General features: G+C 41.9%; 1 protein-coding gene across 1 annotated transcript; it reads right to left on the reverse strand.

Annotated features, from left to right (window-relative positions):
* Window positions 1–14,913: 14,913 nt before the first annotated feature.
* Window positions 14,914–16,281, reverse strand: GCNT4 (glucosaminyl (N-acetyl) transferase 4; the record flags this gene model as incomplete). Its single annotated transcript, XM_080698781.1, has 1 exon — window positions 14,914–16,281. One exon carries the CDS (start codon window positions 16,279–16,281, stop codon window positions 14,914–14,916), a length of 1,368 nt encoding a protein of 455 aa, XP_080554907.1.
* Between the last annotated feature and the right edge of the window lie 606 nt (window positions 16,282–16,887).

The following is a 16,887-nucleotide window of genomic DNA, read 5'->3' on the forward strand; positions in this document are numbered from 1 at the left end:
CCATCAGTACCAGGCATGCGCTGTGTGCATCTGGGCTGCAAATGGCGGCCTGGCCTGGCAGAGAGATACCAAGGGCTCCATCCACAGGGAACTCGCCCTGAGCTCACGGGAGGGTGACTGGGCCAGCACTTGCTAAACTACTTCCCAAATTCTACTTTTGATTTCACAAACAGGCATATGGTAGACAGTTACCGGCAGTACATACCTGTAATTCCAGTACCTGGAAAGCTAAACCAGGTTCCAGGCCAGTGTTAGCAACTTAGACTCTGTTTCAAAATTTAAAAAGATAATAATGTTGCTCAGAGTTAGGATGCCTCTGGGTTCAACCTCCAATCTAGAAAAAGGACATGTACTGTCCTTTCTAGAAAAAGGACATGTGCTGTTTCTCAGTGACAGATTCACTTTTGTAGTCATTGCTGCCTCCCACATTATCAGAGAGCCCTGAACCCAACACTAGACAAACGCTCAGAGATGGCAGATGACCAGCTAATTCAAGAATGGTAATTACTCACTTTTTATTAACCCCCTGGAGCCCTCAAGATTGATTGCACAAACCTTCTTGCCTGGAATTATCCTTGGATTGTCCAGGATATGTTTCTGAACCACTTACTCCTTTTTAGAAATTCATGTTGTATTGATCCAAAGGACTGGCTTCCCATGAACCTCTAGGCCCAATGAGTTATGAATATAAAGGAGACTCAGACCATCTATGTGCTTTTTAATGAGGCAGGTGCTCATTTTATTTTTTACCTCCTAAATGTCAGACATTCTATTTAGTGATAAGAGCCCTGTAATTAACAAAAACAAAATCTATATCTTATTATTTATTTATTGTTGTTTTGGGGATTGAACCCAGGGGCATTCTATTTCTAAGCTACACTCCCAACCCTGTTTTTTATTTTGAAATAGGGTCTCACTAGGTTGATGAGACTCTCACCCCTGAGACTATCTTCTTACTTGTCATCCTCCTGTCTCAGCCTCCCAAGTATTGGGATTACACAGTCTCGGTCCACCACACCTGGCTCCATAACTTGTTTTAATGAAGCGTATGCTATATGAGATAGTGAATCACACAAAATAAATTTCTGATGTGTCAGGTGGTGATGAGAGATATGAGAAAATATAAAATAGGTCCAAGGAGACAGAGACTATTTGGAGCAGGAGAGGCTGCTGTGTCATGCTGGGTCTGACATGAAAGGCTTCCTGGAAACAGGGACATTTGAGCTGAGACCAAAATGTAGCAAGAGAGGAAACCATGTGGATGTAGGAGTCCATGCAGGGGGAAGAGTTTCTGGACAGAGGAAACAGTTACCAGAAAGGTCCTACGGGCAGGCCTATCTTAATATACTCAGAGGATTTTAATTTACAGGGTGACTTAGTGACAACAGGGAGAAGCTGATACCAATGAAAGAAGAATGTATTGCTTGAGGTTCCCGAGAGGAGAAGCACACCACGCCACGCCACGCCACGCCACCGAGGAGCGGGAACAAGGGTCTAGAGCTTTTATCGGGTTTCTGTGAGAAAGGCAGGACACTGGAAGGTGACTTAAGATTCCCCGGGTTGAATGATGGCACGGGGTTGTCTCTACTTGTCTAGAACCTGGCCTAGGTGATTTATAGCAGGAGAAATATTGGCCTGATGTGTGCAAGTTAGATAAGGATATGATTCAGAGCCAGCTTTCCATGACTGTAGAAAAATATCTGAGGTCATCAATTTATGAAGTCAGGTGGTTTGTTTTGGCTGAGAGATGCGGAGGTTTCAGCCCATGGTCGGTAGCAAGGCAGAATGTTGAGGAAGGAGCATGTGTAAACCAAAGGTGCTCACCTCATGGGTGAGAGGCAAAAAGAGAGAGAGGAAGAGGAGGGTCCTGGGTCCCAATATCCTTCTAAGGGCGTGATGCTTCCAATGACCACAGACTTCCCACTAGGACCTGCTTGTCAGTTTCTACTATTTCCCTGTAGTGCCAAGCTGGAAGCGAAGCTTTTAACACATGGGCCTTTCAAGAACATTTCAGATCCAAACTATATGAGTTTGTTGGAGAAATGGAAACAATTTCAGCTCTTTGTGATTGGTGGTTTCCTAGTGGACAAATACAGAATCTAAGAAAAGACAAAACATGATCACAATGGGGTCTTGTAGTTTATGTTAAGTTCCTACTGTGGCAGGACATGGTGGTGCATGCCTGTACTCACAGTACTTTGGGGGCCGAGGCAGGAGCATCACAGGTTGGAGACCAGCCTCAGAAACTTAGCAAGACTTCCAGCAACCTAGCAAGACCCTGTTTCCAAACAAAAAATAAAATGGGCTGGGTGCAGCTTGGAGGTAGAATACACCTGAGCTCAATCCCCAGTAACACACATACATACTCCTACTGCATGCGAACTGGATGCACCTGGATGGACAGGAATCCTCTGCTCATCACAGACCAGGCCACCCAGCACAATGACCAGCATCACCACAAGTAAGACCCAATCTCAGATTCAGCTTTTGTTGAGATTTCTACCTACTCCGTGATTTCTTTCAATCTATCCCCATAGTTTGTACAAATGGTTATAAATTTAACGTCACTAATCCTGGTGTGATTTAATATGCTTTACCTTTTAATCCAATTAAATTAAATTAAATAAATAATTTAATTAAATAAATTTAATTAAATAAATAAATTAAATTAAATTAAATCCAAATAAATTAATCCTATTTTTGTCACCTTTACAAAAAAATAAGTCAATAACAGCAGAACCATGCACCCTGGCCAAGATGTCAAGGAGAGCCTATTCGTTTAGATTTGTCATTAAGTTTCCATTTGAAGGCAGGTTTCATGAGGTTGTCGCTTATTTGTGTACAAGGACAAGTTGAGGTTCATTTTCTGGACCTACGTATTTTTTAATTTTGTTTCCCACTTGTTGCATTCTAGCTTGTTTAATCTGCTGAGAGCTGATATGGCAAAACAAGCAAAGTTTTCCAGTAGCTGCCTCAATTCATATGACGAGGAAACGTCGTAGATTCAGCCAAGAAAGCCTAGCATTTTATTTGGCAGAATTTTTTTTTGTGTGTGTGTGTATGTACTGGCTACTGGGGATTGAACCCAGAGGCATTGTACCTCTGAGCTACATCCCCAGTCCCTTTCATTTTGTTTTTGTATTTTTAAACAAGGTCTTACTAAGTTCCTGAGGGCCTCACTAAATTGCTGAAACTGGCCTGGACCCTGCAATCCTCCTGTCTCAGCCTCTCAAGTACTGAAATTGCAGGTATGCATCACTGAGCCTGACTCTCAGCAGATCTTTTTTATTTTTTTTCAGTACTGGGGATTAAACCCAGGGGCATATTACCTCTGATCTACATCCCCAGCCCAATTTTATTCTTTATTTCGAAAGAGTCTCCCTAAGTTGCAGAGGGCCTCACTAAATAGCTGAGGCTGTCCTTGAAACCGGATCCTCCTGTCTCAGCCTCCCAAGTATTGGGATTACAAGTGTAATTTGCTGAGCCATCATGTCTGGCTCAGCAAATCTTGACTGGGCATTTACCATATATCTGTCACACACAGGACATGGTACTGAATGAACCCAACTCTTGTCCCTGTCCTCATGACATTTAAGTCCAGTGGGAGAGACTGATATTTAAAAAGACTAAACAAAACACCAAATGGCCCATATAACTACAATAGTGTTAAGTACCGTAAAGGAAAAGCAAAGAGCAGGAATATAATTTAAACCACAGAGGCAGTATCTAAGGAGACCTTTATGAAGACATTATTTGAACTGGGACTTAGAAGATGAATAGGAATTTACAGGTATCTATTGTTCCATAATAAACCATCCTAAATTCAATAGCATAAAACAATACCATTGCATTACGCTAAAAGGATCCCATGGATCAGGAGTTCAAACAGGGTGTGGTGGGAGGGTCAGATTTTGCTCCAGGATGTTCAGACTTTGTGAAGTCTTTATTTGCAGATGTAATCAAGCTAAGGTGCTCAAGATGAGATCATCCTGGGTTTATGACCGGCCCTAACCCCACCAGTTGGTATCCTTACAAGAGGAAAGGATGGTCCCTGGCCTGGCAGGCTGGAAGCTTGTTGTCAGTGCTGTGGCTCAGCCCCTCTCAGCCCTGCTCAGTCAGAATCTGCATTTAACAAGATCCACAGGTAACATCTGTGCACATTAAAGTTGGACAGTCTGCCCTATACAGAAGGAACAAAAGGGGCAAAGGCTCTGAGTTAGAGAATGAATGGACTCTTAAGAGGCACAGAAAAAGCTAGCTTGAAGGGTAGTTTTTGTGGCTGAATTTTCTGCCGTGTGCCCAGTGCCTAGCATACCAAAGGTCCTCACAAAGTGTTACCGGAATGAAAGAATACAGGAGGCTCCGGTGAAAATATTATCAGGATTTTAAGAAATAATTTTTTTGTGTGTGGTACTGGGGATGGAAACTTTCTCTGGGCTACACTCCCAGACCTATTTTATATTTTTATTTGGAAACAGGGTCTCTTAAGCCAGCGAGGCTGGCTTCGAACATGCGCGATCCTTCTGTCTCTCCCTCCCAAGCGCGGGAATTACAAGCATGCGCCACCACGCCTGGCCAAGAAATAATTTTAAAAAGCAGCATGAGATGAGATTGGAGAGTGAGGCAGGGGTCAGACCACACATTTTAAGGAACTTATATTTTACTCTAAGTAAAATAGAACCTGCCCAATGTGTTGTTTTATATTTCAAGTATTTATGAGAGACCTAAGAAGAAAACAACTTTATTGTGGTTAGTATATTTATTAGCAAAAGATTCTGTGACAAGAGTCAGAAGTCCAAAAATAACAAAGGCTTAAATGAGTTAGAAATGATTTCTTCCCGAAGTAATGTATATAGGGTGGCACAGCGACGCTAGATCAACGGGAAATGGGGTCCTCAGTGGAGGCTTCTGCCTTGTTTCCCAAGATGTCTGCTCCAGTCCAGCTATTTAACCTGCTCTCTGGTCAGTAGAAAGGAGGGGAGAAGGCAAGCTGCTGCCCTTCATCTGGGATGATCTCTAATTTTAAGATTCTTAACTTCATCACACTGGTGATAGCTCTTTCTCCACAGAAAGTTATATGCACAAGTAGGGAGGGTGAGGCCTTAGACCTCCTGTGCTTTAAGGGCATGCCTCAGAAAGTTATACATAAAACTTCTAGCACATCCCAGCAGCCGGTACTTCATCACAGGAGCACACCTGCCTTGCAAACAATCTTTATCCTGGAATCTGTGGGTGTGGCTAAAAAGGAGAGTTCTAGTACTGTGGACGGAAGGAGAGAGAAGGGGCTGCAGCTCTCAATCCCTGACGTGGTTCCCTGCACAGACGCATTTCCTAGAGGGGAGAGGACGGCCTGGCTCCTCCTCACCCCCCACACCCAGCCCAGTGCTCAGCCGAGACAGCTTGTCACAGATGTGGTGTGAATGACACACTTACACAGTCTCAAGGGTGTTTTTGAATCTCAACATCTCTTTTCAGATTTATTTCCTAGAGACCGTACCCCCGCCCCTACTTTCCTGGAAGCACTAGGAGGTTTTTCTCCAGCTGTCACCTCAAAAACCTGGTGGAGTTCCTGGAGATAAGACAAAAGAGAGGGGCTTGCAGGAAGTGGGCCCCCGGAACCGTTACCTCTCAATCTCAAGCACACCGAGCCTCCAGCAGTTTGTCCATTTCAGCTGAACTGTTCTTACCTCTAGATGTGAGCTTCCGCCCCTGCTCAGGGATGATTCTCTGTCTTTGCTGGTCTTTCCAATTTTCAGAGCAGCTGTTGGCCCCATGACCTGATTTTCTGATGGCTCTAAGAAGAGTTGTGGATTTTCAGTTTGCTCAGCTCTCTGTCGCTTAAAGAAGATGCCTTAGGAAGCAGGGCACACAGGAGCAAAAGAACTAGGGAGCCTGGACTTGAGCTCCCCGTGGTCCCATGCACCTTCCACAGGCAGGAGCTCATTCGGCTGCTTTCACTGTGGCTGCCAAGATGGCAGTTTCTATCTTGATTGTTTATTAGAATTCTCTGGGGAGCTGCTACAAGTTCATGCATCAAAGTGAACCCTAATCGAAAGCATCCTATAAACCTGGTGTGGTGGTACACACCTATAATCCCAGAAGGTTGAGACAGGAGGCTCACAGGTTCAAGGCTAGCCTAAGCAACCTAGCGAGGCACTGTTTCAAAATAAAAAATAAAAAAGTCTGGGGATGTAGTTCAGAGGTAGAATGGCCCTAAGGTTCAATTCTAAGAAAGAATGAAAGCAAGCAAGCAAGAGTGAGTACCCTGTGGGTTTGGATGTATAGCTGGGGGTGAGAACCAGGGATCTTGATCCTTCTGCTCAATAGGTGATCCCTGGCCTGGCACGCTGGGAGCTTGTTAGCAATGTTGCAGCTCAGGCCCTCCCAGACCTGCCCAATCAAGAATCTGCATTTAACAAGATCCACCAGGTAACATCTGTGCACAATAAAGTTTGGAAGTACTGACAAGGTGACCCTCCTGCAACCCCCATTATGGTCATCCTCCTGAAGTAGACCACTCCCTGAGGAGTGCTTTGTGAGCCACGTCTTTGCATGTCATGGTGTAAGTCAAGAAGTCCAAAGCTAGCTGGGTGTGGTGGCACACGCTTGTAATCCCAGTACTTGGGAGGTTAAGAAGAGAGGATTGAAGGTTCAAGGCCAGTCGCAGCAACTTAGTGAGACTCTTTCAAAGTATAATAGGTCTGGGGTTGTAGCTCAGAGATAGAATGCCCCTGGATTAATCCCCAGTACCACACACACACACACACACACACACACACACACACACACACACACACAGAGTCCAAAGCATCTCCAGAGGCAGTGCCTGCTGTGATTCCCAGGGTAATATGTTTTCAGTGGGGATAATTAAGTCTTCTGACAGGGGAAGAGGCTTAAAACACTAATACTGGATTCATGAGCTTCAGGGTCCAGACCAAAGTATAAAATGCCAAACTTGAGCAACCACCAAGAGCTGAAGGTTTTGTTTTGGTTGGTTTGTTTTTTGCAGTACTGGGGATTTGAACCTAGAGGCATTCTACCTCCAAGTTACACCCCGAGCCCTGATTTGTTCTTTATTTTAAAACAGGGTCTCATTAAGTTGCAGAGGGCCTCACAAGTTACTGAATCTGGCCACGAACCTGTGATCCTGTCTCAGCCTCCCAAGTACTGGGATTACAAGTATGCACCAACACGCCTGGCTTAAGAGTTAGATTTTGAAACAGGCTGAAGAGACCTGAGTAGAAAAGCAATTAAAGCAAGAGGCCAAGTGAAAGGAACATCCAGGGTAAGAAAGTCAGGGGAGGAAGTGCCAGGTCAAGCCAGCTTGGGAGGAAGAGGAGCAGGACTCTGGGGGCCTGATGCCTGGAGAGAGGAGGTGCAGCAGCTGGTCCCAATGCCCACTCCCACTGGGTCACAGCAAGGCAGTCCCTTGACCCTGGCTTACCACTTCTTTAAGCTGTGTGTATCCTTTCCTATAGAACCCAGTACTTTGTTGCTATGGGCCAAATGTTTGTGACCACCCCCACCCCACATCTCCACCAAATTTATATGTCAAAACCCTAACCCCAAATAAGATGGTATTCAGAGGCAGGGCCTTCAGGGGTAGATTAGGTCACATGACCTCATGAGAGGGACTAATACCCTTATATAAGAGCTGTCCTTGCTCTCTGCCACCTGTCATGTGAGGATAAAATAGACAGTTATCTGCAAAACAGGAAGAGAGCTGTCACCAGACACCAGATCTGCCCACAGTTTAATTTCGGATTTGTCAGCTTCCAGAATCATGAGAAGTAAATGTTGTTTAAGCCAAATTTAAGTCACTGACATATTTGTTATAGCACCTTAGATTGATGGAGACATTTGTGGAGTAAGATATTAGCAGGCATTTTCCTGGCAGTTTACTGTCCACCAGGACCAGAACACACAGCACAGGTAGCGTGCAGCAGCTCGGAGCTTAGACCCTGAGCCACGTGGCCTGAACTTCAATCTCAGCTCTACTATTTGCTAGCTGGTGACCTTGGGGAAGTCAGCTGACCTTCTTAAGGTCCTTCCTCATCTACAACCACCTTATAAGGGTAAATGCAGGAAGCGTGGGAAGCAGACTGAAGTGTCTGACACTGACATGTAATATATATGTATGTATATATACACATAAACACACATATATACACAAACATGCATATATCACATAAATACACATATGTATTATTTAACACAATGCATATTACATAACATTCACTAAGAGCTGGGACCCAATTGTTCTGCCTTTTAAAACTGAGGATTATTCACCATTTCATTACACATATAAATCCTTTCTAAGTGACAATGCTAAATGAGACTAAGAACACTTAAAAATAAAACAAATCAGTGTGTAGAACTTTCAGGACACTGATTTAAACACATGTGGAGCTGGGCATGGTGGTACATTTCTGTAATACCAGCTATCCAGGAAGATGAGGCAGGAGAATTACAAGTCCAAGGCCAGCCTGGGCAACTTATCAAGACCCTATTTCAAAATTAAGAATTAAAAAAAGTGCTGGGGGTATAGCTCAGAGATAGAACACCCCTGGGTTTTATATTTAGTACTACATATGCCCACACAAATGAAAAAAGGAAAAAGAAAAGAAAAGAAAAAAACAATGGACACAAAAATTACTTAACATGTGGAAAATTTTGAAATGGTCTTGATGTTGCATAGTAAAGATTTGTTAGGTATGATCATGGAACTGTGGTCATGAGGCGAGCTCTGTGCTCCAGGTGATTCTGTTGCTGATTGAAGTTTGGAAACCACTGTCCTAGAAAAACGCAGTATAGGTTAGGTATCAGGTTCAGTGGTAATAGAGACCTGCGAAAACAGTAGCTTAAAGTACAGATCAAGTTTTTTTTTCTTCCATAATAGAAGACTAGAGTTGGCGGTTGTGGATGGTTCAAATGTCACGTTTTTACTCTATCCATTCCATGAAACTTCCATGATAAGGAAATATATGCTTTTTTTTTGGTGCATTATAATTAAACTTCATAGTGAGATTCAAAAACATACAAACAGGCACACAGGCCTTGATGTGATTTCTTTCAGGTCCCACCCACTGCCCTCCCATACATAATAATGAGAAGGGTAGTGATACCTTCAGAGCATAACTTGAGCTGTTTCTTACATCAGGTCTTCCCTTTCCCTGCCCTACTTCCTTCTCCTTAGCCCCTTCCACTTATTCTACTGGTCTCTCTCCTCAATTATCTCAGTCCCTTTTGTTTTCTCTATAGCTTTTATGTACGAAAAAAACCACACTGCTCTTGACTTTCTGAGACTGGCAGGTCTCACTTAGCATAATATTCTCTAGTTCATTCATTTTCCTGCAAAGGACAGATTAGAGAGCTAAAGTTAATAACCCAGTACAAATGGGCAATTGGCAGGCATGGTGGTACATGCCTATAATCCCAGTTCTTAGGAGGCTTAGATAGGAAGATCTCAGGTTCAAAGCCAGACTCAGCAACTAGCAAGACTAAGCAATGTAGCGAGCCTATTTCAAAATTAAAAAATAAAATAGGGCTGGAGTGTGACTCAGTGGCAGAATGCGCCCAGGTTCAATATCCCCAATACCAAGAAAGAAAGAAAGAAAGAAAGAAAGAAAGAAAGAAAGAAAGAAAGAACCCAGGTGTGGTGGTACACTCTTGTAATCCCAGTACTAGCGAGGCTGAGACAGGATTGCAGGTTTGCGGCCAGCCTCAGCTATTTAGTGAGGTCTCCTCAATTTAGTGAATCCCTATTTCAAAATAAGAAGAATAAAATAGGGCTGGCAGGTGTAGCTCAGATGTAGAATGTCCCTGGGTTCAATTCCCAGTACTGCAAAAACCAAACAACCAACCAAACAAACAAAATGGCAGTTGAACTTCTCAAAAGAAGAGATACAAATGGCCAACAAGAGATATAAGTGTTCAACATCATGAGTAATCAGGGAAATGCAAACCAAAACTACACCGAGAGTCCACAGAACTCCACTAGATTGGCAATCATCCAGAATACAAACAGGAATAAATACTGGTGAGGATGCGGAGAAATTGGAACACTTGCACTGTTGGTGGGACTGCAAACTAGTACAACCATTATGGGATCAGTATGGAGGTTTCTCAAAAGACCAGGAATGGAACCACCATGTGACCCACCCAGCTCTTTGTTTGTTTTTGTTGTGAGTGTATGGTATTGGGGATTTAACCCAGAGGCTTTCTACCTCTGAGCTGCATCCCTGATCCTAGTTTTTATTTTTTTTATTTTGAAATAGGGTCTAAGTAAGTTGGTGAGGGTCCTTCCTGCTGAGTTGTGGAGGCTGGCTTTGAACTAGTGATCCTCCTGCCTCAGCCTCCCCAGTACTAGGATTACAGGCTTGTGCCGCCATATCCAGCTGCTCATGGTTTTTAACCGATTGCTGACGTTTCAGCTATTACAAACATTCTAGGCATTAGGTAAAAGGAAGGTGGGTGAAGGCAAACTGGATAAGACTCTTTCAAAATGTATGTGCAATGCCCAATGACCTGTGCTTGCACATTGTTTGCCACAAATAGTTGAAAGGGAGAATGGGAACCAGCAGTTGGTGATATTGTTGCTCAGAATAAAACCGGGGGAGCCAGGGAGAATAGATACTAGAAGGAACTAGCAGCCTCTAGATTTTTCTTGGAATGGAGTCAGTCATTAAGGTTAAACATTGGAAGACATTATTCCAAACTAGCTCCTCATTAACCATGCATTAAAACACTCTCTTTGATCTTTTAGACAAAAGTCTACATCCCTGCTTTAGGCAAAGGCCTTTGCTCACTTTTAGTATTAGAATGGCCATTTATCAGAATAAATAAATACAATTTGTTTCATATAGGTAAAGGTCATGGTTGACATCAACCAAGTATCCTCTACAGTTTCGGGAGAGTGATTTGTAGCATACGCAAAAGGCAAACAATTAAAAAAAATCTATCCTTTTCAGGACTGCAATTTCTCTCTTGGAAATGCACTCTAAGATGGCAATTGAAAGAAAGGAGAAGCTATATGTGCAAAGGTGTTCACACCACTGTTATCTATGACAGCAAAGAAGGGTTAAGTAGTTTACAATCAAAATGTCCTACATCCACTTCCTCAAAGTAATCAAGCAAATAAGAATATTTACCTACATGGTTAATCTTAGTGGAGAAACCAACCCAAAGGAAAATGAAGCAAATGTAATAGTTTGGATTTAGGACGTTCCCCCACACACACAAGCCCTCACAGAAACAAGGTGGCAGGGTTGGAAGCCAGGCTTGGTTGCCTAGGGGTGTCGCCTTGGGAATTATATATCCTTCTCCCTCTGCCCTCTCTCACATCCCAGCCTCTGTGAGGTGAGAGCTGAGCCTTAGCGCGCTCTCTCTCCTCTCTCATTCTCCCTCTCCCTCTCCCTCTCCCTCTCCCTCTCCCTCTCCCTCTCCCTCTCCCCCTCCCCCTCCCCCCCCCCCTCTCTCTCTCCCCCACTTCCTGCCACCATGCCCCAAGCCCTGCAGACTCAGCCTGACATAGACTGAATCTAAAATCTCCAAGAAAACTGAGCAAAGAAATCTTCCTTCCTCTAAGTTATGTGGTTGGTCTTTGGGGATTATAGCAGTAAAAAATGTTGACCAGAACAGGTAAGTCCTGGAAGATTCTATGAGACTTTGCCAAATTAAACAATTTATGTTCCTGTGCCTGTATTCTGTGTGTAATACACATGCTGTGTTTATTTTATGCTGAAGCAAAATTAACTGTTCTTCAAATATTGGGCAAATATGTCATAAATTGAAAGAATCTTTGTGGGGAACTAGAGAATGGAAAGCTCAGAAATTCCAGAGGTTTGATTTTTAGAGCACATCTTATTCTACAGTACCAGAAAACTGACATCTACTACCAGCATACTACAAAAATGAAACACCAATCTATTTGAAACTCATATAATGGGAAATTTATTTCTAAAATGACAAACAACACCAAAGAGACTTAGAGCCAGCTGATAAAAATATTTTTAAAAAATCAACTCTTATTCCATCATTATTAACAAAACAAAAACAATTATAATATACATAAGGATACATTCATTTATATCCCCAAAACAGATTATTTCCATTTTCCATGAACTATGTCAAAATATATGCTTCTATATCTTCACATTCTAGAAGGCAAGAGAAGTCTTAAAATTTAAATATATATGTTTCATTTAAAACAAGAAAAACATTGAAAATAGCAGCAACACTCTTCTTTAAATACATATATTCAGTAGATTGTTCACATAATATAGATATATTTTGGAAGCTCTTTTATTATTAATGTTATCTAAAACCCACATATAATTTAGAAACTCAAGGTCCTGGTCTTATCTCTAAGTAACTTAGCAACTAGAATTAATAAATACTGTACAAAGAATAATCGTCAAACACAAACTGCAGGGAGGGACTCCCACCGAAAGGTTTCAGGGAAGAATCCGGCTTAAAGGCATCCAGGGAACCTGCAGCATTCCCAAGGCAGAAGAGTGCAACTCAAGAAGCTCCCTGAAGTGTTAGGGATCCTGTCCAGAGGAATGTGTCAGCAGGGGAAGGAAGGCACTGCCGCCTCTTCATCCTCTCCACCCTTCCATGTTCCTTTGGAATGTAGCATTAGCAGTAGAATGATGTGCAACTAGGGACATTCCCAATAAACAGGGAACAGAATCATTTCTCACTAGGAGGTGAGACATTGGCCCAGGAGGTTGATATTTATTTGTCAGCATTTACATCTATTTTGATGACCAAAGGCAGAAGAATTATGACTTCAACAGCAAATCATATATTTAATCCCCAAAAGCAGGAAAAGCATTTCTACCCCCAACCCCAGTCTAAACCACAGAATCAACCACCTCATACCACTGGCTTCATAAGACACCCTAAACATGGTGACAGGGCTTTTCTCAGACCTGGACTTGGTGACCAGAGTGTTCTCTGCACTGTGGCCTATTTTTATATGTCAAAGTTGTTTTTTTTTTTTTTTTCAAAAAGATAAATGTTTTAAGCTTCATAGTGGGATTGGATCTATGCTTGCTTTATACTATTACTACTCTCTGATATTTCAAAATTTGTCTCTATTTTCAAACCAGTTCAAATACCATGTCAGTTGATACACACAAACACACACACACACACACACACACACACACACACACACACACACACACTGGGAGGAAGCCAGGACGCACAGGCAAGTGTCACTGCAAAGCCCAGAATAACTGAGCCTCACAGAGGTCTGAGTGACTTTGCTTGTCCAGGGCCAAACACAATCGCCAGTTGGCACACACCCTTTGCAGAACTTAACTCTCTGCAACAGTGACTGATTTTTAGGACTAGGCTTGGTAACAGTTGTTTTCTGCATAATGAAGTAATTTAAACAGGATACCAATAAAAAAGAGGTGGGAAAATGAGGTAAAGATAAAAAATAAGTGGCACCATGTGACAGTTAGTATTATGAACTTTTCAATAAGCAGAGTTCATTTCACATGTAGAAAACAGAAATTAAAAATATAATTAAATATTCCAATCTTCTACATAGTTTCTTGGGCCTTGATGATCACATCTTGAGTTACTGAGGCTGACATCAAGACGGGAGAAGGTTTTGCAGGAGCTGCAGAATCTCCCCAGAGATGGTGAAAACCGACCTTGCTCCAGCAGTATGTGTGTATGTTCTTTGAGGTGTGGGTTTCCACAAAATAGCATTAATAAATATATTTGCTGTGTCCTTTGGACAATTAGCTTTTTCTCTTTGGATCTGAGTTGAGAAGAAAACCACAATGAACTTAGAGCTTTTCTCATTTTAAGTTTGGATTCCACTTCAACAGTTGCCGGAGGTGGTGGGAGGGGGGGTGTGGAATTTAAATGACCATATGATCATTCTAGAAGGCTGTCATATTCCATATGATCTTTTAAAAAAAATTAGTGGCTTGATAGCTCCACAAAACAAAACTGTATTCATCCCATTGAAAGTACTCCATTGTAAAGAAGCTTACCTATAATGATAACCTATGAAATGGAAGACTCGGGTTTAATGTTCTGGTGTGATACTTGAACTGTTAATCAGTTCCTATTTTCCATCAGTAAATGTGTTTTAAAGAAACAGGTGAATTACAAAGAAAGTTATTCATGGCACCATTGTGTAACATGATGTAGAAGTGGGATAGACCCCTTTGATTTTCTTCAGGCACTGGCTCCATCCCATTCCCCTGCCACCTTCCCTGACATCTGGACGCTTGACATGCCACACCAACAGAGTCCCCTCAGCCTGAACTGAACAAGTGAGGCACCAGAAGGTAAATTATGCTTTGGCAAGCAGGCAATCGGACAATTCCGAGCTTCCCTGAGGTAGTGGAGTCTCTCCTAATATCCTAATGTTTAAGAAACATCTAAGGAGCCGACTAAGGGACAAGCAAAGTTCTGGTCACCGTACATCTACTCTGCTTTGAAGTGGGTGATCTGTATGATTCCCACATACTCCAGACATTTCTTCAGGAGACTCTTCATTGTTATGTGGAGAATATGAAGATGCTGAGGTTGCCCTGGGACGAGGGTAAGCCATCGCTTCCCAAGGACACTGTGCAACTGATTACAACTTGGATTTAATTCCTTCATGTTTTCTAAAAAGTGCCTGATGCACAGTTAGTTAAATATTTGATGACTGGATGAGTGCTTAAGCTCTCTGATTTAGGTCAGTGAGACTGTAAGCAAACATTAAAAAAAAAAAAAGCTCTACAGGTTCACATGAAAGTTTAGATGACTTAGTGCATGGGATTTTAGACAACTTTCAAACTCTGAGAAGATTAAGTTCAAATGTTATTGGGTATGGTATAGTATACAATTCCATATTAGCTCTATGTATCAGACGTTCTTACTTCCATCATGATTTCACTATAATGATACAATTGTGGGATTTTTATCCATAAATAACTTTTCTGAAGACAATGTGATCCATTCTCTCTGTTGTTCTTCAAGTTTTTCTGCCAAGCATTTGATCAAGACAGGGTCTACCTTAGAGTCAAATTTATTAGCAAACCAATGTCCATCTTTGATAAGCCACCTTAATTCTGCAGCTCCATAAATACACACACTTCGAAGGTGAGAGCCAGTACAGCTTGGGTACAAAAAGCCTTCGTAATAATTCCATTTCACCAGGCGAGTCTTACTCTGTAGGTCGGAAACATCATGGGCTGATCTCGATATCTCCCCCGGTATTCCTGGTACCCGAATTAAGGTAGCCCAAAAGTGCTCATCAGGAGAATATGTATCTTTAGACCAGGCAAAAAAGTCTTCAATGAGGGAGTTGTTGAAAATATATTTAACAAATGCTTGACTTAAAACAAAATAGGCACTGCCGACAAATATCTCAATGTTATGAGGGGGTGCTTCCTTGGAGACGTTTGTCCTCATTGGTAGCTTCATGTAGTCATAAGGCACCTGTCTTAGCTCGTGGTGATATGTGAATCTTTCCATTTTACTGTTAGTGGGTTTCACCGACTCTAACATATTTGCTCCATTAAGTTTCTTCAACTCTGACACTAATTCAAAATTTGACTTCAGGGGGAAATCTTGCCCACACAAGTTGATGACATATTTCCACTGAACTGAAGACTTGAGAAGGTCTGATAAGCAATTTAAATCAGCTTGGAGTCTGGAAATGTGCGCATATTCCACAGCCTCTAATTTGGAAGCAATGAAAATATTGGAGAAGCACTTAGCTAAATTGTTCATGGCAACCTTGAAGGTATCAGGTGACTTAAGGTCATAATGGATGCAGTAAATATTGTGCTGGTTGTATATAGCATGGATAAGTCTTTCAACCATAATTGCATCTTTGTGGACAACCAATGAATAGGCCACTGGGAAACCTTTCTCCTCCCTTGAAACAAGCTTTTCATGGTAGCGTCTCAGAGTCTGATAGATGTCACAATTACTAGTCATGGTCACAACGTCCTCATCCTCCAAGTCAATGATATTTTGCCTTCGTATTTCCAGACTCTTGCCGATCTCCAAGGGCTCCTGTTCATAGATAGCAGAACAGTTGACTTCATACCTGATTTCATCCTTAACATGGGCATATCTGTTTCTTACAAAAGGTGAAGTACTTAAGGAGTACTCAACCAAGTAAATGCCTCTCTGAGGGAAGAGGAGTCTGGTTACGTTTAGAAGCTTTAGTAAGGAGAATAGCCATAAGGTTAAAAACAGGATGAAAACTTTATGGTGTAGAATATGTTTAAGACAACATTTGAATATCTTCATTCTGTAAGAAAAGAAAAGGGATAAATATTATTAATTATTAAGAGAAAATAGTTTATCCAAAATTTATTGGGTAGATAAAGAAAATTATCAACCTAATACATTTTGGCTGAGCAGAATGCTAGACCCAAAGATGAATAAAACAAGGTTCTTGCCTTGAAAGAATGAAAAAATAAGGAAACAAAAATATGTAGGGTGGTGGTACACTGTGATATTCTGTGTTAACTATGCCTAATATTGAGAAATTTTGGTTACCAAACAGAATGGAAGACAAACTCTTAAAATATAATGACAGTCATTCTTTGGCATTGTGAGGGACTGATTTCAGGCCTTTTAGGCGAGACCAAAATGCACAGATGCTAAAGTCTCTTATATAAAATGGCATAACATCGGCCGGGCATAGTGGCACACGCTTGTAATCCCCGCACTTGGGAGGAGGAGACAGGAAGATTGCGCAGGTTCGTAGCCAGCTGGTTTAAGAGACCCTGTTTCAAAAAATATAAAATATAAAATAGGTCTGGGAATGTGGCCCAGAGGTAGAAGGGCTTCCAGGAACCCCAGTACCACCAAAATAAATAAATAAATAAATAAATAAATAAATACATAAAA

This window comes from Muscardinus avellanarius (assembly GCF_963383645.1).
Source record: "Muscardinus avellanarius genome assembly, chromosome: 1".
Taxonomy (NCBI): Eukaryota; Metazoa; Chordata; class Mammalia; order Rodentia; family Gliridae; genus Muscardinus; species Muscardinus avellanarius.